At 55.3% G+C, this 22,268-nt stretch overlaps 2 protein-coding genes across 6 annotated transcripts in view; both read left to right on the top strand.

The window, feature by feature from the left end:
• The window catches only part of DNAAF9 (dynein axonemal assembly factor 9), a 115,908-nt gene extending 112,352 nt beyond the window's left edge, over positions 1 to 3,556 (top strand). For both annotated transcript variants that reach the window (XM_081148727.1, XM_081148726.1), the window contains exon 37: positions 175 to 3,556. In XM_081148727.1, coding sequence (XP_081004853.1) covers positions 175 to 287 — 113 coding nt within the window. In that variant the 3' untranslated portion in view covers positions 288 to 3,556. The remainder of the gene's footprint in view (positions 1 to 174) is intronic.
• A 7,441-nt stretch (positions 3,557 to 10,997) lies between these two features.
• On the top strand, positions 10,998 to 21,735 carry SLC4A11 (solute carrier family 4 member 11; the record flags this gene model as incomplete). Of its 4 annotated transcripts, none has more annotated exons than XM_081148817.1 (20): positions 10,998 to 11,060; positions 13,399 to 13,443; positions 15,979 to 16,131; positions 16,264 to 16,313; positions 16,610 to 16,841; positions 16,925 to 17,006; positions 17,248 to 17,371; positions 17,742 to 17,951; positions 18,024 to 18,117; positions 18,232 to 18,357; positions 18,437 to 18,550; positions 18,641 to 18,773; positions 19,023 to 19,096; positions 19,488 to 19,734; positions 19,813 to 19,919; positions 20,007 to 20,175; positions 20,271 to 20,444; positions 20,622 to 20,817; positions 20,903 to 21,072; positions 21,206 to 21,735. In XM_081148817.1, the coding sequence occupies 19 exons, from the start codon at positions 13,413 to 13,415 to the stop codon at positions 21,267 to 21,269; spliced, it is 2,550 nt and encodes an 849-aa protein (XP_081004943.1). In that variant the 3' UTR covers positions 21,270 to 21,735. The 4 variants fall into 4 exon arrangements, with proteins under 4 accessions (XP_081004943.1, XP_081004942.1, XP_081004944.1 ...); XM_081148816.1 differs by lacking the exon at positions 10,998 to 11,060 and adding an exon at positions 11,367 to 11,494; XM_081148818.1 differs by lacking the exons at positions 10,998 to 11,060; positions 20,271 to 20,444 and adding an exon at positions 11,375 to 11,494.
• Between the last annotated feature and the right edge of the window lie 533 nt (positions 21,736 to 22,268).

Genomic DNA, 22,268 nt, shown 5'->3' with positions numbered 1-22,268 from the left:
CTTTGTAGATTTGGTGCTGCCGGTACATAAAAGAGCCTATCAGGTCCCCTCTGCGCAGGCTGGGTACTCACTACCTCAGCGTCTCCCCCACCTCCCCTGCCCACACATCCGTCTGAGCCAGGGCAGGCTTTTTTTCCTCCAGGCTCGTGGCTCTCTTCCTTAACGAGATGCCAGTCATGGACCAGTTCATGAATGACTACGTGGAAGAAGCTAACCGGGAAATTGAGAAGTATAACCGTGAGCTGGAGCAGCAGGAATATCATGATCTCTTCGAGCAGAAGCCTTAGAGGAAGGCTGCAGAATGTCCACTCTGGAAATGGACAAAACTGGGTGTCTTAGCCTCGGTTCCTCTGGAGGCCCCTCCCTGCAGGGGCTGTATTTGTTCTCTTTGGCCTTTGTGTGCTGGCCTGAGTGCATGTTGTCTTTATTCTCTCTACAGCGCTGAAGAGCATCACCTGCACCACTGATTGGGGGGGAGGGGGGCCTCATGGAACATGAGCAGACAGGTACTGCACTGTGTGTGTGGCTGGCAGTCCAGGACCTCTAGGTCTCTGATAACAGTATCTCCTTTGGGCTGTTGAGCCACTGTGCTAGGGTGGGGGGAAGCATTTGGATTGCACAGAGTAGCTGCTAGGATGCAGAAGGAACCCTAGCTACCCAAACTGGAGCCACCCTTGGGGAGGGCCAGGCCACCAAAGATCTCAGGCCTCAAGCTACTACCCCAGAAGAGCCCTGTCCTTGCCGGTCAGGCCCCTTGCATTAAAGGAGCTGGCACTGCTGGCCCTGGGCTCAGTCCTGGGGGAGCAGCACAAGCCTTGCCCCAGCCCAACCCACAGAGTCAGCTTGGGCTGAGATCAATATCTTGTTCTACAATGAGAGGATTTTTCTTATGGACTAAACTAGAAAGATATCCTGCTTTCCAGAAGTGTGTGGCTTTTGAACTGACACAAGCAGTTCCCCTTGGGATTGGTTTTGAGTTCCCCTCGTGGTATCACTCCAGTTTGCCTAATTCAGGGACCAGAGCAAACCTGCTGCTGAAGGCTCCCTGGTGATGCTTTGTCTCACTGTTGAGGGGAGCATCCTGCAACTGCTTAGTCTTAAGCCCTGATCACTTTTGGGGTATCTTTGAAGGGGGTTCAGTCTCCAGCACCCAGCCCTCCCCTTAGTCTTGCCAGGGAAGTCCTAGTTTTCAGCCACAAACTTCAGGAAATTTATGCCCCCAAGCATTGTTCCTGGCCCTGGATGTTTTGGGCTCCTGAGGGCTAGGGATTTCAAAGAATTCCAATGTCCAAATTAGAATTCCTTCCCGTGGCTGTTTTCAGCTGGACTGTAAAAGCAGAGGGGAATTACGAGTATGTCCCAGGCCTGACCTCCAGAACTAGTGAGGAAGAAGGGGAGGTCACAGACACTGATATTTAGGTGATGTCTGTTAGGACTTCAGCACCTCAGCTGCCTAGATTGTAAATGCTTTCTGAATTTCACGTATTTGTTTTGCATGCCTTAGGAACAAGCACATAGGCAAAACCAGCAAAGTTTCCAGTAATGTAGTGGGGTTTTTGAGAAAGACCCCTGGTGCAGAGGAGAATTTGAGAAAGAATGGAGCATGTGTGCCTGGTCACACAGGCCTGCATGCAAGTACTAAAGTGGTGGTTACGGGCTTGTCGGCAACACATACTTGTATTAGAAAAAAATTTGTATTTGAAGCCAAATGAACAAAACTCCAATACCACTGAATAAGAAATCTTGCATGAAGAAAGGCTTCTGAAAAGGCTCATGTGCTCCAGTCCCAGCTCCCAAAGCTGCAGGTGACAAGGCCCCGGGTGTGGAGCCCAAGTCTGGGAACCCCTGATGTCTGGCTGGCCAGAGTTTGGGGTTCACAGTGGGCCTGCCTCTGCTCCAGAATCAATAACATAGCTCTTAAGTGCAATTGATTAAATAAGCAATGAGTTACTGTAGCTTCCTTTAGCTCTACCGAGCTCTTTTTAAAAACTCAAAACTTGAGCAGCCTTAGAAAAGGGGTGGGTGGGGTGGGTGGGACCATAGGCCATTTCCTTCAGGTGGGTTGCTGTGAAGTTTTAAATGAAAGCTCCAGATCTTGGAGCTTGAGCCATTTCCTGGCTGCTGCACAAAAGAGTTTTTAAAGAGGGGTCGGAACCCGCCCTGTAACAGCGGGTCTTCCCACTGCGTGGGGCTGTACTTACGTGGTGGTCTTGGTTTCTGACCATTGTTCATAGAAATGCTCTCTCACCAACTTGCCCCACTGTCCCAGTTTCTCTCCTCTTAGAGGGAAAACTCTGATTACCTCAACCTGAATGTGAAACTGTGATTGAAAAAAGTCAAAACGTTAAGTTTAAAAGCCAAAAGGCAAAACTAGCTAAGGCCTCCTTAGACACTCCTCAGCCTGCTCAGGAGTGTGAAGGGGCACATAGGTGAAAGGGCATTTCATTCCTTGGGGCACACTTTCCGTGCCCCTGATGAAGAGGCACACTAGCAGTATGCAGTGTGAGCTCTTTGAGGACTGAGGCCAGGAGGATGCATCCTCCCAGCACTGCCTCTTCCAGAACCTACGGGCCTCTGGGTTCTGACTGTGAAGTTAAATATCCACTTGATTCCTCCAGGTGGAGGGTGGGGGCTTAGCTGCCTCCATAGGAAGGGCCATGACACTGTGTTTTAGATTTTGACCTTAGAAGTGGATACTAAGGACCCAGCAAAGACATCATGTGTGGGTTCCCAGGGACAGGCAGAAGTCCTCCAGGGGCTTACATGCTTTTTGCCAACTTTCCTGTTAGCAGCTTCAGTTTTATATCACCCAGAGTGAGTGTGATAATGTTGAAATCGCTGAAGTTATGGGTCATTTTAGGTTTTGATGTGGGATTTTTTTTTTTTAATTGGAAGTAGGAGGCAGAAATTGGAGAAAAGGGATTACCCTAGGAAGGGGCTGCTGGCAACTAGTCAAGTTGGCTCCCCAAAGCCCTGGGGGCACTCTCTGACCTCAGGCCTGCACACTGGGCCCTGCAGGTCACAAGAAAAAGTTCCCTCCTAAATTCAATTAGGATTTTGGAGAATTTTTGCACAGTAATAAGCTCTGAGTTGCTCTTCAGGCTTCTCAAAAGGGAAACGTTAACTCAAAGATTGTAAAACTATTAAGTATTCATTCCAGTGGTGTTGCTGACCTAGTTGGATAGTTGTACCTCAGAAAGTAGGTGAGAAACGGCTTCCTCATTGTCTTAGGTTGTGAAATACTAATGACAGAAGAAGAGCTCACTTACGTGCCAAAATTCCCTTTTATACTAGTTTCTCAGTGCTTTAATATTTGTAACTTAAATTTTAAAACTCATTTACAAACACTACTGTAACTTCAGTGAAACTGAATTGTGTGATTGAAGCTTTTTGCTTATTATAGTATTTATTACACTACTTAATTCAGTAAATATATAAAAGTAGCCTTCAACTTATTTTTATATTGTTTTACATGTTTTTACCTGCAGTCGTGTATTTGAATTGACCTTGGTAACAGATGTAATGCTAAGGACCAATAAATTGCCACTGAACAAGCAAGGCCTCCCTTAGTTAGTTGCCTGTCCCTGTAGACTCAGTCCCAAGGTGTCCCTGGGGTGGGGCTGAGGAAATGACCCACAGCCTGGGACTGGGGACTTTCCCTCAGCTTCCCTAGGAAGCCTCTTTGCTGGGGCTCCCACTCCTCCCCAGACCTCTAAGTGGCCCTCAGAGAATAAAATTCTATGTGGAGAACCACCCTGGCTTGGGTGTGGGCACTGCCCAGGTCTCAGAAAAAAGCCATCCCACCCTCATAGGTCCCTATGAGAAGTCACATCCTCCAGTGCCCCCACCTCATCTCGGACAACAGGGCTGTGGGTTCTATGGATTCTAGGCTGCAGCAGGAACCACTGCTTCAGAGGCTGGTCAGCTCACCTAACCCCGGTAGGAACGCTTCAAGGTGGCCACTGTGCACTGCTTTACAAGGGGAGGATGACCAAGGCATGCAGGGTGCAGTAACTGTCCCAGGTGGCAGGGCCACTGTCCTCGCCTGCCTTGGATCTGAGACATCCTCTCCTGGCTCCCAGTGGTGTGGGCCTTGGAACCCACATTCTAAGAGGGCACAAAGCCCCGGACTCTAGAGCAGCTGTTTTCAACTGGTGTGCCACAATAATTTTTTAAATGTGCAATACCTGACTATTTAGTCAGGGGCACTGACCTCTTTTTCCTTAGATTGTCAAATTTAAAAAAATGACAAGCCACGGCCAGATAGCCAGTTGGTTAGAGCATCGTCCCAATACGCCAACACTGCGGGTTTGATCCCTGGTCAGGGCATGTACAAGAATCAACCAATGATGGATGCATGAATAATACAACAGCACACTGATGTCTCCCTCTCTCTCTCTCAAAATCAGATTTTAAAAAAATGACAACAGCCAACACAACGATAGCCTTCCAGTGTGAATGAATCAAAATTATACCTTTTTTTGGTCAGATCAGCAAAAAATATATTTTTGTGTATGTTGCAGAATTTTAGAAATTAGTTTATGTGTGTCATGAGAGGAAAAAGGTTGAAAATCACTGCTCTAGAGGAACAAAACCCAAGTGCCCAACTTTTCCTTTGCAGGTACCAACCTCATCTGCCCAGCAGCAGTTCCTTGCCCGGGGCCTTGCAGGGGCTTCTGGCAGGGGCCCAATCAGGTCACACCCCCATGGGGGCACCGGGAGGAGGGGCCTCTGCCCTTTCCAGAAAAAAGCTGACCAGGGAGGGGCACCGCCTTGAGGTGGCATGTCCACAGAGACCCTGTTTCCTGTCCCACCCTCCACACAGGGAAGGTTTGGAAGCTGGCCCACAGGGGAGGGTGCAGCCTGTCCTAAATGGTGGGGTGGTGGTCTTGGGTTTGGAGTTTCTATGTGATCAATTAGTCAAGTACAACCAAAAGCAAAACTGCCTGAAAGGAGCCAAGAAAATTGTGGGAGTTGGCAGCAGTATAATGTACCCCACAGCCGCTTTCCCCAGAGCCTCCAGCCTCCCACCTGCAGGGCCAGGTTTGAACCTTGATGGAGCCTCTGTGCTTGTGCTGCTCAGAAACCGCCAGGGTTTGGGGACTACCCCCAAAGAATTTCCAGGGAGGTAGGGGAGACAGTAAATGGGGAAGGGCTCCTGGGCTGGATGATCTTTGAAGGCTGGGGTGACTTAGAGGCCAAGAAGCCTGGGAACCAGAAAGGGGGCCTATCCCCACCCTAGAGCCCAAAGACTACTGAGCATGCTTGGCAGTGGTAGCCTCAGAATTAAGGAAACCTGGTGGGGTAGGCATGTGGAAAGTATAATTTGGAGCAGAGGACCTCAGGTGAAGCTGCTGAAAATCACCGGGCTCTCTGAGGAGCTTGGAGAAATACCAATGTATTAATTTCTATGGTACAATCTAGGGAAGAGTCATGCCCAAAGAAAACAACTATATGCCCCACTTCCAACCCATGACGGAAAAGGAATGGCTTGGTTCCTGTAAGAGGAGTCCAGGGTAGTTCCAGCTTCAAGTTCAGCTGGGCCCAGGTACCCAGATATCTTCAGAGTCCTCTCTCCATCCACGTTGCCCCCTATCAGTACGCTACCTCTATGCCATCAGCAGCCTAACACCCCAAGCTCCCTCTCCAGAGGCAGCCCCAAAGTCTGGAGTCTCATTCCATCCCTGAACCAGTCACAGTGGTCAGGAGTATTCTGATTGGCCTGGCCAAGGGTCACTGCACTTCCAAGGACCCCCCCCACACACACCAGGCCCATCAGGGAGCTGAGTCCCCCCAAGAAAGGCTTACTTCCCAGACCAGCATTGCACATCACCCTGCAGCCACCTCTAAACTTTTCTGTTGAAATCAGAATCCTACTTGATTTTTTAAATTTTGCTTTCTAGTCTTTTGTAGTACAAGTGAAAGCAAGCACTGTGGTGGTGGTGATCTTTAACCAAGAAAAACTTTTAATTGAAAACATTCTGTGCACTAAGATCACTTCCCCCTGCAGACTGAGAAAAGGCCACCATTCCTTGGCTTTCTAGTGCCTCAGCACAGCCAGGGACACCAGCGTCCCATAGGAGCCTGTTTAAGAATCCTGTTTTTCCTAAATGAAAGGAAAATCACATAATGTGGGGGTGGACTGCTGCTCAGTATTGGTGAGGCTCAGAAGTGGACCAGCTAGAGAGTGATTCTGAAGGAACAATTTGCACGACAAAATGACTAAGGACCCGAGAGTGAAGATGACCTCAAGGTAGAAGTGGAAAAAGCCAAAGTGGAAAAACCCCCGATACTGAAACAATTCCAAAAACTTTTTGTTTCATCCTCCAAAAATTTGAAGAAAAATAAATTTGTTTATTCACAAATTATTAGTTTTTCCCAGGACTCTACATTGCTAAACTGACCAACCAAAATAACTTAGTTAAAAAAAAAAAAAAATTGCATCAGGGTCAATAAATTTTATGTTACACTAATAAATGACTATAAATTTGTGAGGAAAAAAAAAAAGCTAATCCAAGTGTGAATTTATTTCCACTTTACCCTACAGTTATCACTGCTTTTCCCATACCAATGCAGTTTAAGTTTTTTCCTCTCATGGCTTCAAGTACTTAAGAAACTTTACATCTTTACTCTGAAATTTCATGCCTGGTTGAATGTACAAATAATAGCAAAAGGAGGACAACAGGAAGAGGAAAGATGGTTAGATAACCAAAAAATCATGGAAATTTCTAGCTAAAACGACTCCATTTCAACCTGTTTTATAGATAAAAATGATCAGAGGCTCAGAAAGACCTGAGGGTGTTGCCCTGCGCCTTCCTGCTAACTTTCCCTACCCAGTGCATAGAGCTTCCTGCAAGGAGCTGGATGGAGCTCACAGGGTGGTCTGAAGTCATGCTGAAGGCAGTGTCAGCCCTGAAGGGTGGGCTTGAGGCAGGACCTTGGGCAGCCCCTTGACACGGGACCAGTGAGAATGGGAGCCATGGGTGGGGAGGACATGGGGTACACAGAGCGAACAAGGAGGGCAAGGATGGCCAGAAGGATAATATTCTGCCCAGACCCTTAGGAGGTTCAGGTGATGGGTGATGGTATTCAAACGGAGTAGGGCCTGGAGGTAGATGAGAGTGGGGAGATTCGAAGTCAGCCCTGTGGCTTTTGTTCTGGGGCTCTCTGCACCCCTCAGCATGCCCTGGGGGGCTTGTTGTAATGCAGATTCCTGGTCTCTCTGGAGGACCTATTAGTGAAAATCCTGGGTCCAGCTTGAGGATCTAGATTTCAGCCAGCTCTTGGTGGGTGGTTCTGATGTGATGCACCTCTGCCTTGGAGGGTCACGCTAGGGGAAGCCATGGGGCATCAACACACAGTGGGGTGGTGAGTGGTTATCTGCAACGGCTGCTGGAGTAGGGTGGGCAAAAGTAGGTCAGTATTTGGTGGTGTCCTCTAGTAGGTTCTTGGCTGAGATGCTGGGCTGTGGAACTGGAACCCAGATCATCAGACAGAAGGGACTGACATGAGGGCAGTGGAGCAGTCCTGGAACCTCCCTGCCCAACGATCTGCTGGTCAGAGTCATTGAGCAAAGAACCATTAGACCTCTGTCCAGTGCTAGATTCTGACTGTGAGTACAGGTAGGGGTGGAGCATGGGGACTCAGAGGGATGTTGTCCTGAGGGGAGCAGGTCCTTGGTGGCCCTCCGAAGGGCTCCTTGCCCTCCCGGCTGCCCTTATAGGAACCTGGATCTTTCTCTTAGTAGGGGTAGATGGCAACTGGGGGAGGGCTTAATGCTGTTAGTTTGGTGCCAAAGGGTCTTTCTCTCACCCACCGACAGGGCCTGCAGATGTTCCTTAGGAGAGAGGGGAGGCCAGGGGAGGCTACGTTCTCTCCCCCAGCCCCCACCAGCATCACCAGAGGGATAGTGTGGGAACAGCATGGGCTGCCTGCTCTGGGCAGCAGGAGCCCCAAGAAGCTTGCAAAACCAGAGTGACTCCAGGAAAGCTGACGGTTGCTTGATATGGGAAGCCAAGGAAGGCAAGGGCAGAGAAAAGGAGCAGACTGGAAGTGGAAATAAAAGGACTCAAAAATGGCTGTGGAGACCAGGGTAAGAGGAAGGAGGCAGAGGGAATCGGGAGTATCTGGCTGGAAACCCCTGGTGGGAATGGAGGATGGATGAAGAGGTCATCTGGGCTTCACTGGCTTAAAAGCCTCCAGGACTGACTGTACACGGAGATAGCTATCATGGTTTCAACATGTCACAGGTTTATTGAGCACCTACTACACTCGGAGCTCCACTGGGGAAAGACAAACACACAGCCCCACTCTCAGGGAGCTCCAGTCTCGCCAGGGGGATAGGGCCCAGGTGGCTATAGTTAGGGGCCACGACTGTCTGTGACGGAGGGCACAGGCACCTACTTTCGGGGAAACCTCTCTGAGAGCCGAAGGATGAAATGACATGGTAAGAGCTGTGCACAGGCCTTCCAGGCACCAGACTATCAAGACCTCCAGGCAGGTGGGCTGATTGTATTGGAGGAACAGCTGCAGCCACTGTGGCTGGAGTGGCACTCCCCTGGGAGCAGGAGGTATATGATGAGGTGGGAAGTAGGCAGGGGCCTTACCTCACCCCCTAGTCCCCCAAGCCACAGCAGGGATTTTGGATTGTTTTTCTAAGTGCTATAAGAAGCCATTAGAGGTGGAGAATGGATTATGGGGTTGGGGGACAAGTCAGAAGGCCAGATGATGGACCAGGATGGAGGTGCAAGTGGGCAGAACTGTGCTTTATTTTGTAGGTAAACCCAATAAAACTTCTCATGGGTCAGGTGTGGATGAGCTGGAGACTCCCAGGTCCAGAGCCCCTGGGTGGACGGTGGACTGTGGAGTTCTATTTTGCATGAATTTCATTTGAATTGCTTATTAGCCATCCAGGTTGGAACAGAGGGGTAAGTAGGCTGTAGCATGTCTAAGGAGCTCAGTGACTGTCAGCTGTGGCTGGTTGAGAGCCACAGATTCAGGGAAAGATTGGGGAAAGATTGGCGTAGTCCAACCCCTAGGGCTAGGTCAAGTGGGAGAAGTAAATGTTGCAAGAAAAAGGAGGTGCTCACTGTGTTAGGTGCTGCTGGGGGTGGGGGAGGGGTTGGGGGAGGGGCTGGCAAGAAAGCTGATGCAGGGTGACCTTGACAGAGTTTCAGTGCAGTGGTGAGGACAAAGGACGCCTGTGAGTGGGTCAAAGGGAAGTAGGGAGAGGGCGTGGAGACAGAGGAGTGGAGATAACAAGGAAAATGCTCTGAAGCGAAGCTAAGGAACTGGGTGGTATCTGGAGCGAAGCATCCAAAGGAGTGTTTTGTTTGTTTTTTAATGAGATACTATAGAATCACTTCTCACTCCAGACTCTAAAATCTACAGGCGTCAGTGGCACCAGGGGAGGAGTTGGCTGGCATTATGTGGCTAACGGAACCCAGCGCTCCTGGTTGTGTCCACACCCAGTGAAGTCTGAAACCCCAAGGGAAGTAATGAAAGCAATGTGTGTGCTCATGCCTGGGCTCCAAAAGCACGTGTCTGTGTAAGGACCCAGTTGGGCACGGGTGGGGAGACCTCGGCCTCTGATCCACAAACAGAGCACCTGGGGCTGCAGTGGGTAAGGGGGTCAGGTGCCAGCTCCTCTGCATCAGGTCCATACACCACTGGGAGGGGACTTGGCTGTGGGCTCCTGCTTTCCCTCAGATGAGAGCAGAGGAGGCTGCAGTAAGAATGAGAGGCTGCCCCTCCAATCCAGACTGGCTTCCTGGAACAGTTGGATTAGAAGGTCCAGGTGTTGCGGCTGGGGGCAAAATGGGTGGCTTTTCAGGGGTTCAGCCCCTAAACACACACATCCCCAATCCAGCCCTGTTCCCTGGGCAGGCAGCCCGTCTGTTCTTCAGCTCCCGCTCAACCTCCATCCCTCACTCCTGTGACTCCAGGAGTCTGTGCCATGAGCTCAGTGGTTAGCTGGAGGGTGGAGTAGATGGGGCACCCAGGATGACCCCGTTTCTTCTCCCAGGCCCTGCTCACCCCAAGGAAAGAAGCATGCAGCCAGTCCCCAGTTGACCCAGGCAGGCAGCTATCTTCCTCAGCGTCTACACCAGTAGTAGGGTGCAGGAAGCTCAAGGCCATCCCGACCTCGACCCTGAAGACATTCATGGTTTCACTCCTAAAGCGCTCATACCTTGCTAGGAAGAAAAGCCGGCTCAGTCTCACTCACCGTGTCCTTGCATGGGGCGCCCCCAACGCTCCAGGAGCCCTTGGGGGCTGCAGGACAGCCGCTCGAAGACTCTGCTTGCCGGGCCAGCCACCTCCCATTTCTGGGGAACAGAGGCGCAGGACTCTGTCCCAGCAGGAGGTGCAAGGGGAAATCACGGCTAGTCCTTGGGCTGGCGGCAAGTGTGGAGGGGATCTGGGGTTAACATTTGGGAGTGAAGGAGATCCTGGGTCAATCCACAGCCCGACGGTTGTGGAATCATTTGCTGAGAAGCCACCAAGATCAGGTCAAGGGTTCATCGCGCGGGCGGGACCGGCAGGACCCCACCGCAGGTCGCGCCCACCTGCCGCGCGCACCGCCGCCTCCCCACGCAGGCACTCACCCCACCAACGAGACTAGGGACCTGAGCCGGGACCCCGCCTGTCGGGTAAAGAAAACCGGGCGGCGGACCATCTTGGGAAGGATAGAAGCCGCGAGCCAAGACCTTGACCCAGGAGAAAGCCGAGGCGTCACGAGACCAGAGAAACCGACCGGCGCGCGGCGAGCGAGCCCGACGTAGCGGAGTCGGGCGGGCGGCGGGCTCGGCGGGCCAGGGCGTAGCTGGGCGAGGGCGCGCCCGCCCGCCCGCCCGCCCGCCTCGCCAGCCCGGGCGCGCTTCTGGAACAAGCGGAGGAAGGTTTGCCGCCCGTGCCGCGAGCGAACGGAGGGGAGGAGCAGGCGGCGGGCCGGCGCTGCCGAGCGGAGGCCCCCCGCGGAGAAGAGGGGGCGGGGGCCAGCAGCGCGCTTAAAGCCGACGCGCAGGAAGCCCCTCCTGGACCTGCCGCGGCGGCTCTAATCCGTGAGTCCAGGGCCCGCGAGTTTCTTCGCCGAAATTTACCTGCCACGCCCAGCCCCTGACCCCGCGACGCCCCGGCGGACCCGGAGGAGCCGGGTCTACACATTCTGGCTGAGTCGCCACAGGCTTCCGGGAGAAGCCAGTCCGGAGCCGACGGGCGCGGGTGCGGGAGCCCGGCGGGCAGGCGGGCGAGACCCGGTCCCTGACCGCGTGGCCTCCCGCGCAGGGGAGAGGCGTCTGAGCGGCATTAGGACCCAGGCGCGGCGCGGGGGTGTGTCGCCAGCTCCCTCCGCCGGCCCGCCCGGGACGCCGAGCCTGGGGTGCCCGAGCGCTGGGTGCGGATCCCGGGTGCGCGCGCGTGTGCGCGGCCGTCCGGCAGCGGGTCGTCAGGGTCAGGGCCGCGGCCGCCAGGCGCGTGTTCCGTCTCCAGCCTTGCGGTGGGTGCCCGAGGGCCGCGCAGGCACGGCGGGAAGGCCGTCCGCTCTCCGCGGCGAAGGCGCGCTGGGCGGGGACGCGGCGCCGTCGGGGCACTGGGGGCATCGTGGGCGAGGGGGTCGCGGGGGCTCCCCAGACGGGGGGAGAGTCCGGCGCTGGGTTCGGTCTCTGAGTGGGTGTCCTGGTGGGCAGACGGGGGATGGAGACAGGCCCAGGGACGGTGTTGTGGACACTGCGCGCTGAAATAATGTTCCGCATCGCCGCCTTGAGATTCTTAAGTTTTTGGACCAGCGTGGTAGCCGGTGGAGGGCCGGGGGGCTTGGAAGGGGGCGGGTAGGAGCTGGGGAGAGCCTAGCACCCCGAGCGCCGAGCTTTTCAGCACGCTGCTGCCTCCGAAAGCCTCATTTTACGTTCTGCGCGGAAGACTGCCCACTGGTGGTGGTCGCCAGGCCTCTGGCTGACGCGGCTCGGACACCCCAGGGCCAGCCCGGGGGTTGTCCGACATGTATTTGCACGTGGGGCGCCCCGGACAAGAGTAGGGTGTGCGCCGTCGCCGCCCTTTCCGACCTTGGTCACCCTCCTCTGCTCATTCCTGCAGTCTCGCCTGCTAGCTTCACTGCCCTGCTCCTCGCTCTGGATGCAGCCGGTTCCCGCCCTGCTCGCCTGTCGGCATCCTGACCCCCACCCCCGACCCCCAGAGTCCCCGAGTCCAGAGCTCGTGCACGCGATCCCTCCTGTGGCTTCCTTCCTCCCACAGCGCGGCACAAACTGCTGGGCCCATCCGGGGCCCGGCGTGAGGAGCGCGCACAGCGCCCCCTTCCCATCCCCCTTGAGGACCAACGGCTCTGCCTCCCAGGAGGCCCGGGACGTGGGTGGTGGCGCCAGGGGAGGAGGCCGTTGCCCCTTCGGTTTCGTGTAGCACCCGCGGGCGCCTGAAGTTGGGGCGGCTGCACGTGTGATGGGTGTTGATGGCCGCCAGGACCGACGTGAGAGTGCGGCTGCACGTGTGATGGGTGTTGGTGGCCGCCAGGACCGACGTGAGAGTGCGGCTGCACGTGTGATGGGTGCTGATGGTCTCCAGGACCGACGTGAGAGCCCGGCTGCACGTGTGATGGGTGCTGATCCTCTCCAGGACCCACGTGAGAGTGCGGCTACGCGTGTAATGGGTGTTGGTGGCCGCCAGGACCGACTTGAGAGTGCGGCTGCACGTGTCATGGGTGTTAGTGCCCGCCAGGACCTATCTGAGAGTGCAGCTACACGTATGATGGGTGCTGGTGGCCGCCAGGACCGACGTGAGAGTGCGGCTGCACGTGTGATGGGTACTGGTGGCCGCCAGGACCGACGTGAGAGTGCGGCTGCACGTGTGATGGGTACTGGTGGCCGCCAGGACCGACGTGAGAGTGCGGCTGCGCGTGTGATGGGTACTGGTGGCCGCCAGGACCCACGCGAGAGTAGCTGGAGAAATGTGTCGGCAGCAGGGCCCCAGCCCAGCTTTCAGGCTTGGCAGCGAAAGAGTGGCCAGAGAAGGTGGTCGGCTTCTCCAGGGAGGGTGGAGATGACCTTCCACCAGGCCAGTCAGCGGAGGAGCGGCACGACCAGTGAATCCATCTCCTCCCTGGGTATTGTTAATTATTCTTGGAGAGCACATGCTGAGAACATCTCTGCTTTCTCACCTGGGCAGCCCCTAGCAGATGGGCTAAAGAATAACAGACTTGACTTCCTCTGGCTCCTCAAGAGGGCCCTCCCTAGTACTCTCTGCTCCTTTTTCTCTGAGGTTGGCCTTGTTTGGGTCTCTGGGAAGGCTAAGAAAATTAGCAGGGTTGGTGTGGGGTGGGGCAGATGGGCACCAGAGACTGTCCAGGGCTGGTTCTTGGAGCTGCTAAAAGTTCTTTGGCTTCCCTTGCAGAAAACTCTTCCATCATGTCCCAGAATAAAGACCTTGAGGACGCAGGTGAGTACACTCAGGTGTGGGTGTGGCATAGAGAGCTCCTTAGTCAAAAGTCTCTAGAGGAGCCCAGCGTGGCTCAGTCTGAGGACCTAGGATGCAGGAGATCGCGGTTCAATTCCCAGTCAGGGCACATGCCCAGGTTGTGGGCTCGACCCCTGGAGGGGGCCTGCAGGAGGCAGCCGATCAATGATTCTTATCATTGATGTTTCTCTCTCTCTTTCCCTCTTCCTTTCTCTCTCTGAAATCAATACAGGTATATATATATTTTAAAAAGTCTCTAAGTGAGCTAGTCCACCTACCTAAGTGCCCGTGGCATTGGCCACCTGTCTGTAGTCCTCTGCTGGTGTTGGGATGCCTTTGAATTCTACCCTTCAGGAGGTTGTGCTGTGGTCAGAGAGGTAGCTGAAACTGCCCTGGACACTGGCAGGTCTCTGGTGGTGCTATGGTCCTGTGGACCTGGGAGGGCAGACTGCTCCCTCTCCTAGGCTATATAGACCGTCTGGTGATTTCTGTAACTTTTACAATGTTCTGGTTATCTGACCAGCCTTAGGCCAAGTATTTGGATGCCCACATCCCTATGTCCTTGCCCAGCCCTGTGAAGGAGGAGCTACCATTGTCCCTCTAAAGTAACTCTGCTTCTGCATTCTCTGCTAGCTCCAGTCTAATTCTCCCTTCACCATGTCTCTGGGCTGGCTCTGGGCTGCCTCTCCTGTGCCAGGAGCTGGTGTGGCCATCAGAGGGTGTCTAGTGGGACAGTGCTTGGACAGATTGTTGATGTGCTCTTACCCAGGGTCCCTAGGGCATGACAACTGCATGTGCCAGGCTGCTGGCAGGCGGGTTAGGTATGTGGCTGGGCTATAGGATGGAGGAGGGAACATGGCATCCCAGGAGCTTTACAGGGACCTGGTAGTGCCAGCTGGGCAAGTGCTGGGAGAAGGGCAGTGTGAGGGGCAGCACAGGGGAATAGTGGGTGCTTTGGGTGACAGGGGTGGCTGGGACAGGTTGAGCCTGGAGAACCAGGTTGTCAAAGCAAAGCAGGCCTAGAATTGGGGAGGAAGAAGTTTTTCGTAGACATGAGCTCCATGATAAGTCAGAAGAACACCCTTTGACCTAATAGCTTTGCTCTGGGCTCTGGGTGCAGTGCAGACCTGGGGCTAGGGTTCATCAGTCCATGGGGGCCTTGACAGGGGAAGCCTAGCACCTCCTGTCCAGGAAGGGCCCAGGCTGAGCACAGGATGACATGGGGGGACAGAGCCTGGGATGTGCAGAGGAAACCAGCAAGCAAGAGTGGAAGTGAGTCAGGGTGAGTCACTGCCTGGCAGGTGTAGGCGTGCTGCTGACCCTTCCCTGTCCCTGCACAGGTGTTAGGCATTGGTGGGGTCTAGGCTACAAGGGCCCCTTTCCTCAGCCACAAGTGGTGAGCCATAGGGGACCCATAGTCAGGAAGAGGTGCCAGCTGGGCCAAGAGTAAGGCAGGGCCCTAGGAGGACTTGCCAGAGGAGAAGGGTTCTGTGAGTCTTGAAGAAGGCTCTCTGGGCCTTCTACTCGGAGGACAGGAGCTGGCATGGCTGGGGTACTAGCCAACTAGGAGATCAAGGTGGGGAGTGGGACTGGGTCTGAGGGGCCAAGGGTCAGCACTGGGGTAGCAGGGTTGCCTCAGACTGATCCCAGAGGCTGTGGGGAGCCCCAGTAGGGCTTGGGGGAAATGAGAACATTTGCATCTCACAGGGAAACCTTCCTATAGAAGGGAGCCTGTGTTGTGGGGCAGCTGCAGGAACTGAGACAGACCAAGGGCTCTGTGCTCGGGGAGTCCCGAGGTGCCACAGCATGCCCCTCTCCCACCATGGGGATGGGGACAAGGCTGAGATGAGGCCTCCACCTGCAAGCCCTATCCCCTGTCAGTCCCTGGCTCTGTTTCTCTGGCTCTCCTGCTTCCTCAGTCTTGTTTGATGTCTGGACTGTGTCTGTCAGCCTTGATGCTTTGCCCGTAGGCCCTACCTGGGAGGGGGCGCCCTAAGACCCTGTACAGTGAGGTGGGGGAGGAGGGTATAGATACTGCGGTGGCTCTGGCTTCCCTTGGATCTCATCTGAGTAGCCAGGCAGGTGAGGCAGGTGTGAGCCCTGTAACCTGGAGGTTCTGAGAGGGCAGGGTTAGGGAGTCCTATGTCATTACACCACGTTCCTGGCTCAAAGTTTGTAGAATGAACATATTTTTTTCTGGCTCAGGGATGTGTGTGGGTCAGAACAGTACAAGGCCCTAGTTCCTGTAGCTGAGGAACGTTGGTGAAAGTTGTTCGGTGGGGGCTTCGCCAGATGCTATACTCTGAGGGGCATGGGGCCAAGACTATATACTCTGTCTGCCCGGGCCTGACGCTGCCCTCTTGGCTACGAGAGGCCTCCCCGACCACTCATGGAGAGTGCACCAAGTGGGACAGCCCAGGGACCTTGCTCCTTGGTCTTGAAGACCCTCCTGGGGTATAGTGCTGACGGCCAGGCCCTCTGGGGGTGTCTCTTTCTCGGTGGTGGTTGGGTCTCCAGGCTACCTCAAGTGTGACACAGATGATGCCTCTGAAACCCATGAGGAGAGCCTGGGGGAAGAGGCCTTCGACACGGTCAACTCCTCCATTGTGTCTGGCGAGAGCATCCGTTTCTTTGTCAACGTCAACCTCGAGGTGCAGCCCACCCAGGCTGGTATGGTGGTTGTAGCAGGGACAGACTGGGGGGGAGGAAAGGGGACTGAGGACTAGGCAGGTATGGCCTCAGTCCACCAAGAGAGACCTGAAGAGGTGGCTTGACACCCTGAGACCTCTCCCTCTCTTCTAGCTGAGGATGAATTGCCTGGTGGCTGTGGGCTCCTCCACACCTCCCGCAAGGTGAGTGGCCCATCCGCAGGACAGGAGACATTGGTTCCTGGGCCACTAGTTGGGGCTGGAGGTGGCTGCTTTGCCCACAGGCCCTACCTATCTCATTCTATCCTGAGATAGCTTACGCTGCTCCCCTCTCGCACTACACAGGGATCTCGCACTAGCCCAGGGCTGATCTGCTATGGCCTTCCCTTCTGGAAGGGGCTGTTGGTCCTGGTGGGAAAGGGCAGCCAGGGGCCACCATGGAGGTGAGGCCAGGTAGTGACAGCAGATCTCACTCCTGGGTCTATGTGGGATCCCCACAGTACCTGAAGTTAAAGAACTTCCAGGAAGAGATCCGCGCACACAGGGACCTAGATGGCTTCCTGGCACGAGCCAGCATCATCCTGAATGAGACAGCCACCTCCCTGGATAACGCACTGCGGGCCATGGTGCTCCGCATAGCCCACGACCCCCACAACGTTGAGCCTGAGTGCAACTTGGACCTGCTCATGGCTATGCTCTTCACTGATGCTGGGACCCCCTTGGAGGGTAAAGGTAAGGCCCGCCACCCCTCCTGGGCAGGGAGGCCAGGGAGGTGGGCCAGCTGACCCTCCTCTCGCCCTCCACTCTGTCCTCAGTTCACCTGCTGTCAGATACTATCCAAGGAGTCACTGCCACAGTCACAGGGGTACAATACCAGCAGTCATGGCTCTGCATCATGTGAGTTTCCAGGCCACCACATTGGGCCTCCCTACATGTCACCTTGGAGCCAGGTATCCTATGTCCCTGCAGAGGTTGGCCCACCCAGTTTAGGGGGAGAGGGTGTGAACACTCCCATCCCATTTGGTCGTCTTTTTTAGTCCATAACAGAAGTCACTGGGGTCAAAGCTGGGTACTCTTGGGTGGGCTCCCCCAACCAGTGGTGGCAACTGTGTGCTTTGTGCCCTCCCATCCCTGCCAGTTGCACCTCCAGGTCCCTACAGAAGCGGCATGTGTGCATCAGCCGCCTGGTTCGCCCACAGAACTGGGGGGAGAATTCCTGTGAGGTGCGGTTCGTCATCCTGGTGCTGGCCCCACCCAAGATGGTGAGGAGAGGTCTTGGGGTGGTTTCCTTTCCTGGGGAGGAGGGCTCCAGGTTACCTTGCTGTCTTCTTGGGGGCATCTCTTCCATGTGCTGGAGTACCCCAAAGTCCTGGCCTCTGAAGGTCTTATTCCCACCTTGTCCCTTCATCTCAGCCCTCCTGGGTTTCTGTAGCATCCTGCTAGGTCCTCATCAAGCCCTAACTTCCCCAGAGATTGCCCAAAAGATTGTATTTCCTTCCTAACTGAAAAGAGATACTTCTGAAAATTATTATTCAAACATGGGGGCCTTTCTTTGGCCTGCCCTGACATAACCCTTCTTCTACTTGGCTGACAATGATTTACAGATGTGATTCCCCCATTTCCCACCCACAGAAAAGCACCAAGACTGCGACGGAGGTGGGGCGCACCTTTGCCACCATGTTCTTGGATATCACCTTCCGCCAGAAGCTTCTGAAGACCCGCACAGAGGAAGAATTTAAGGAGGCCCTGGTACATCAGAGACAGCTGCTCACCATGGTGAGCCAGCTTCCAAGCATAAAGAGATACAGCATAATGTCCAGCCACATCCAAAAGTTCCAGCAGGTATGGGGGCGACGTGGGCCTAGGTGGGTGGTGCGGAGCAGGGGCGCAGAGCTAATAGGCACCCTGCTATAGCTCCTGCAGCGCAAAGATTTCTTCCCTGTGGGGAAAGGCATCCGGGAGGACTTCGCCCGCAGGTTCCCCGTGTACCCACTGGACTTCACTGATGGTATGTGCTCCTGTGTTCCCCCTGGAGCTCGGCCTGTGTGGTTCAGACCACAGGGCAACATGTGTGCCTATCCAGCATCCCCAACACACTCTCTGTCCTGCCCCCAATTCCTAGGCATTATTGGGAAAAACAGGTCTGTGGGCAAGTACATCACCACCACCCTGTTCCTCTACTTCGCCTGCCTCCTGCCCACGATCGCTTTCGGGTCCCTCAACGATGAGAACACTGATGGGGCCATCGGTGAGGGACAGGAGGTCACTGGGGAGTGCTGGATGGGGCCCAGGATTGTGGGGCCCGCCTGACCACTCCACTTCCTCAGATGTGCAGAAGACCATGGCTGGGCAGAGCATCGGAAGCCTCTTATATGCGCTCTTCTCTGGGCAGCCGCTGGTGGTGCTGCTAACAACTGCGCCCCTGGCCCTCTACATTCACGGTGCAGTGGGGATTGCGGTAGGGAGATGGTGCCTATGGTCCCTGGCCCCAGCCCAGTTCTGACTGCCCACCCCTGTCCTGCTGCCTACAGTGATCCGTGGCATCTGTGACGACTACAGTCTGGACTTCAACACCTTCTATGCATGGACGGGCCTGTGGAACAGTTTCTTCCTTGCACTTTATGCCCTCTTCAACCTCAGCCTGATCATGAGTCTTTTCAAGAGGTGACAGGGCCTTCCCTGAACTGCTGGGGCCTTTGAGCAGGAGGGAGACTAAGGCCAGGGATCTGGGTCAGCCTCCATGCTAGCCTCTGAGGTCCTTAACCCTAGAAGGGATGAGATATCCCCAAGGGGACAACCTGGGACTGGTTCTCTTCATGGCAGCAGGAGGCGGGGGGCCACTCCGAGGCTCAGGGAGGCCTCCCCCCGACAACAGCTCACCCTCATCTCATGAGGCATATCATCCCCTGGCAGGTCAACTGAAGAGATCATTGCCTTGTTCATTTCCATCACATTCATGCTGGATGCTGTCAAGGGCATGGTCAAAAGTGAGTATTTAGCCAGTGGCCACTTGCTGCAGAGGGGTCTGAGTGAAGATGGGGTTTATGGGCTGTGGCCAGGGCAGTCAAGTAGCATGCCAGCTAAAGTCATTCTCATGCTCCAGGGTGCTCTGGGGAGCAGCAGCCTCATGTGCTGGAGGGTGACAGAGCTGCCCCAGGCAGGATCAGAGGCGTGATATGCTATCAGACAGGGCAGAGGGGCAACGGTATAGGGTGGGAGTGGTGGTAGCTGGGTCCTAGCTGATGGAGGCCAGCTTCCTCCCACTCCTCCCAGATGCCCCTTCTCCCGTCAGGGCCCCTCCAGCCCCCATCCGAGAGGAAGCTGGGCCCCAGTCTCCCAAAACCCAGATGGCTGAGGCCTGTTGGCCTGTATCCACAGTCTTCCAGAAGTACTACTATGGGAACCACAGCTTAGATGAAAATTCCGTGGTGAACCTGCTGAACCTAGGCACCAGCCTCAACACCAGCCTGCACACTGCCCTCAACACCAGCCTCCTGGCCAGCCCGCCCTCAGTGGGCGGTGGCTCTGCCACTGAGCACCCGAGACGGGATACTGCCGTGCTCAGCCTCTTTATCATGCTGGGCACGCTCTGGCTGGGCTACACCCTCTACCAGTTCAGGAAGAGGTAAGGGGGCAGCCTGGAGGGTAGGGGAAGGGGACACCAGCCCCTGGACCATGCTGATACACCCACCTGTGTCCCCAGCCCCTACCTGCACCCCTACATGCGGGAGATCCTGTCAGACTGTGCCCTGCCCATCTCCGTACTCACCTTCTCCCTCATTTCCTCCTATTGCTTCCAGGAAATTAAGAGTGAGTTGGGACTGGACCAGAATGGGGGTGGGGTGGGGTGCTCCCATGTAGCTTCAGACTGGAGCAGGGGTCTATATCTTGCTGCAGTGAGCAAATTCCACTACAACCCCAGTAACAGCCTGTTTAAGATAGCTGAGATGCACTCGCTGTCCCTGAGGGCCATCGCCAGTGCCATGGGCCTCGGCTTCCTGCTCTCCATGCTTTTTTTCATCGAGCAGAACCTGGTAGCTGCCTTGACTAACTCACCAGAGAACAGGTGCACAGGGCTGGGTAGGGAGGGCTGAGCAGGGTGCCCCACCCTCCAAGGAGCCAGAGGGGCTCTATCCACATGTCCCTGCCTGTCTGCTGCAGACTAGTGAAGGGCACAGCCTACCACTGGGACCTCCTGCTCATTGCCATCATCAACACGGGGCTGTCTCTGTTTGGGATGCCCTGGATCCATGCTGCCTACCCCCACTCCCCATTGCATGTGCGGGCACTGGCTCTGGTGGAGGAGCGTGTGGAAAATGGGCACATTTATGAGACGTGAGTGTGAGAGTGGCACCTTGAGGCCTGAGGCAAGAATCGTGTGGGCCCTAAGGTGGGGTAGCCCTGGGAGGGATGTGGCCCTGAAGTGCCCTGGCCCGGGAGCCACATGACCGGAGATGGGGCATAGCCCCATGGACAGGGGCTGGAGGTGATCCAGTGCTCTGGGCCATGCAGGATCATGAAGGTGAAGGAGACGCGGCTGACCACCCTGGGCTCCAGCATCCTAGTGGGCTTCTCCCTCCTGTTGCTGCCCTTCCCGCTGCAGTGGATCCCCAAGCCCGTGCTCTATAGCCTCTTTCTCTACATTGCCCTCACCTCCATTGACGCCAACCAGCTCTTTGAGCGTTTGGCCCTGCTGCTCAAGGACCAGGTGAGCATCTGGCCCTGAGCGAGGGGTGTGGGAGGGAGATAAAGTAGCACCAGACCTGCCCACACCTGGTCCCTACCGCCCACAGGCCTCGTACCCACCCACCCATTATATCCGGAGGGTGCCTCAGAGGAAGATACACTACTTCACCGGCCTGCAGGTCCTGCAGCTGCTGCTGCTCTGTGCCTTTGGCATGAGTCCCCTGCCCTACATGAAGATGATCTTCCCCCTCATCATGATTGTCATGATACCCATCCGGTAGGGGAGGGTGGGCAGAGGGCAGGTGGGGCCAGCAGGGTGGAAGAGGCGGGGGTGCTGGGATGGTTACCCTCTGCCTTCTCCCTGACTCAATGTTCATCATCTTTCTACCTGTCCCCTCCCCTCCCGCCAGCTACAAGCTGCTGCCCCGAATCATTGAAGCCAAATACTTGGACGCCATGGATGCTGAGCACTGAGCCGCTGACTGGCAGGCCCTGGCCGTACCCCGTTCATTGGTCCCTCCTGGTCTTCCTAGCCTGGCTGTGGCTTTGCATGGGGAAGAGTGGGTGTCTTGGAGTGCTGCTCTATGCTGCGCCCCCCCACAGCTGTCCCAACAGGCCTAGGGCGTCTGTGCATTGTGGGGGTTCCGTGGTGTGTGCCTGCATTTCCCATTGCCTTTTGCTTTGGGTCAAAACACTGCTCAGGGCAGTTTCTGCCCAGGGTGGGACTAAGCAGGATGGATTTTCTTTTGATAAAAGAGTCAGATGCCTGAAAGAGAAACCATTTCCTTGATTGTGTAAGGAATTTGTTGTATGCACATTAGAGAATAAAGCTCCTGTTTCAATGCTTCTATGTGCTATCTCCATCCTGGTAGCCCTGCCCCAGCTTCTGAAGGCCACCTGAGGGCCCTAGGGCGGGGGATTAAAGGGATTCATGTGTGTTGAGTGCCTTTTGTGTGCTGTCATCTCCAACTCCGCACAGTAGATGCTGGCCCAGCAGGGAGACCACAGTAGATGCTGGCCCAGCAGGGAGACATGGAAGATCCAGGGGAAGTGTCTGGGAACAGAATGTGCAAGGACCCTGAGGAGAGGGCTTGGGGTCAGTGAAGAGAATGACTGGTGTGGGGAGATCAGCAGGGCTGACAGCAAAGGGCCCTAGCTCTCAGCCTGATCTGAGATTGAAAACAGGCATGTGTGGGTCAAACTGGCAGTTTTGAACTACCTGGTCTGCTGAGTAGATTCTAGAATTTATAGGTACAGGGTGTGGGGTGGGGCAGGGGCTACATCCTGCACCAGGACAGTGCTGGTGGGGATGAAGGGAAGTAGAAGAAACCAGATGGTGGGGATTGGTTTGATGGAGGGGAGAAGGTGCCATGTTTCTGGCTTGGTCATTTGGTGGTTGGCCAGGGTCCATGGCAGTGGCAGTGGGAAGCAGGGACCACAGATCTGTATGTACTTGGGAGCAGCAGCAATGGG

The sequence above is a fragment of the Miniopterus schreibersii genome (genome assembly GCF_964146895.1).
Source record: "Miniopterus schreibersii genome assembly, chromosome: 10".
NCBI classification, from domain to species: domain Eukaryota; kingdom Metazoa; phylum Chordata; class Mammalia; order Chiroptera; family Miniopteridae; genus Miniopterus; species Miniopterus schreibersii.
This window is presented reverse-complemented; position numbering and strand designations above follow the sequence as displayed.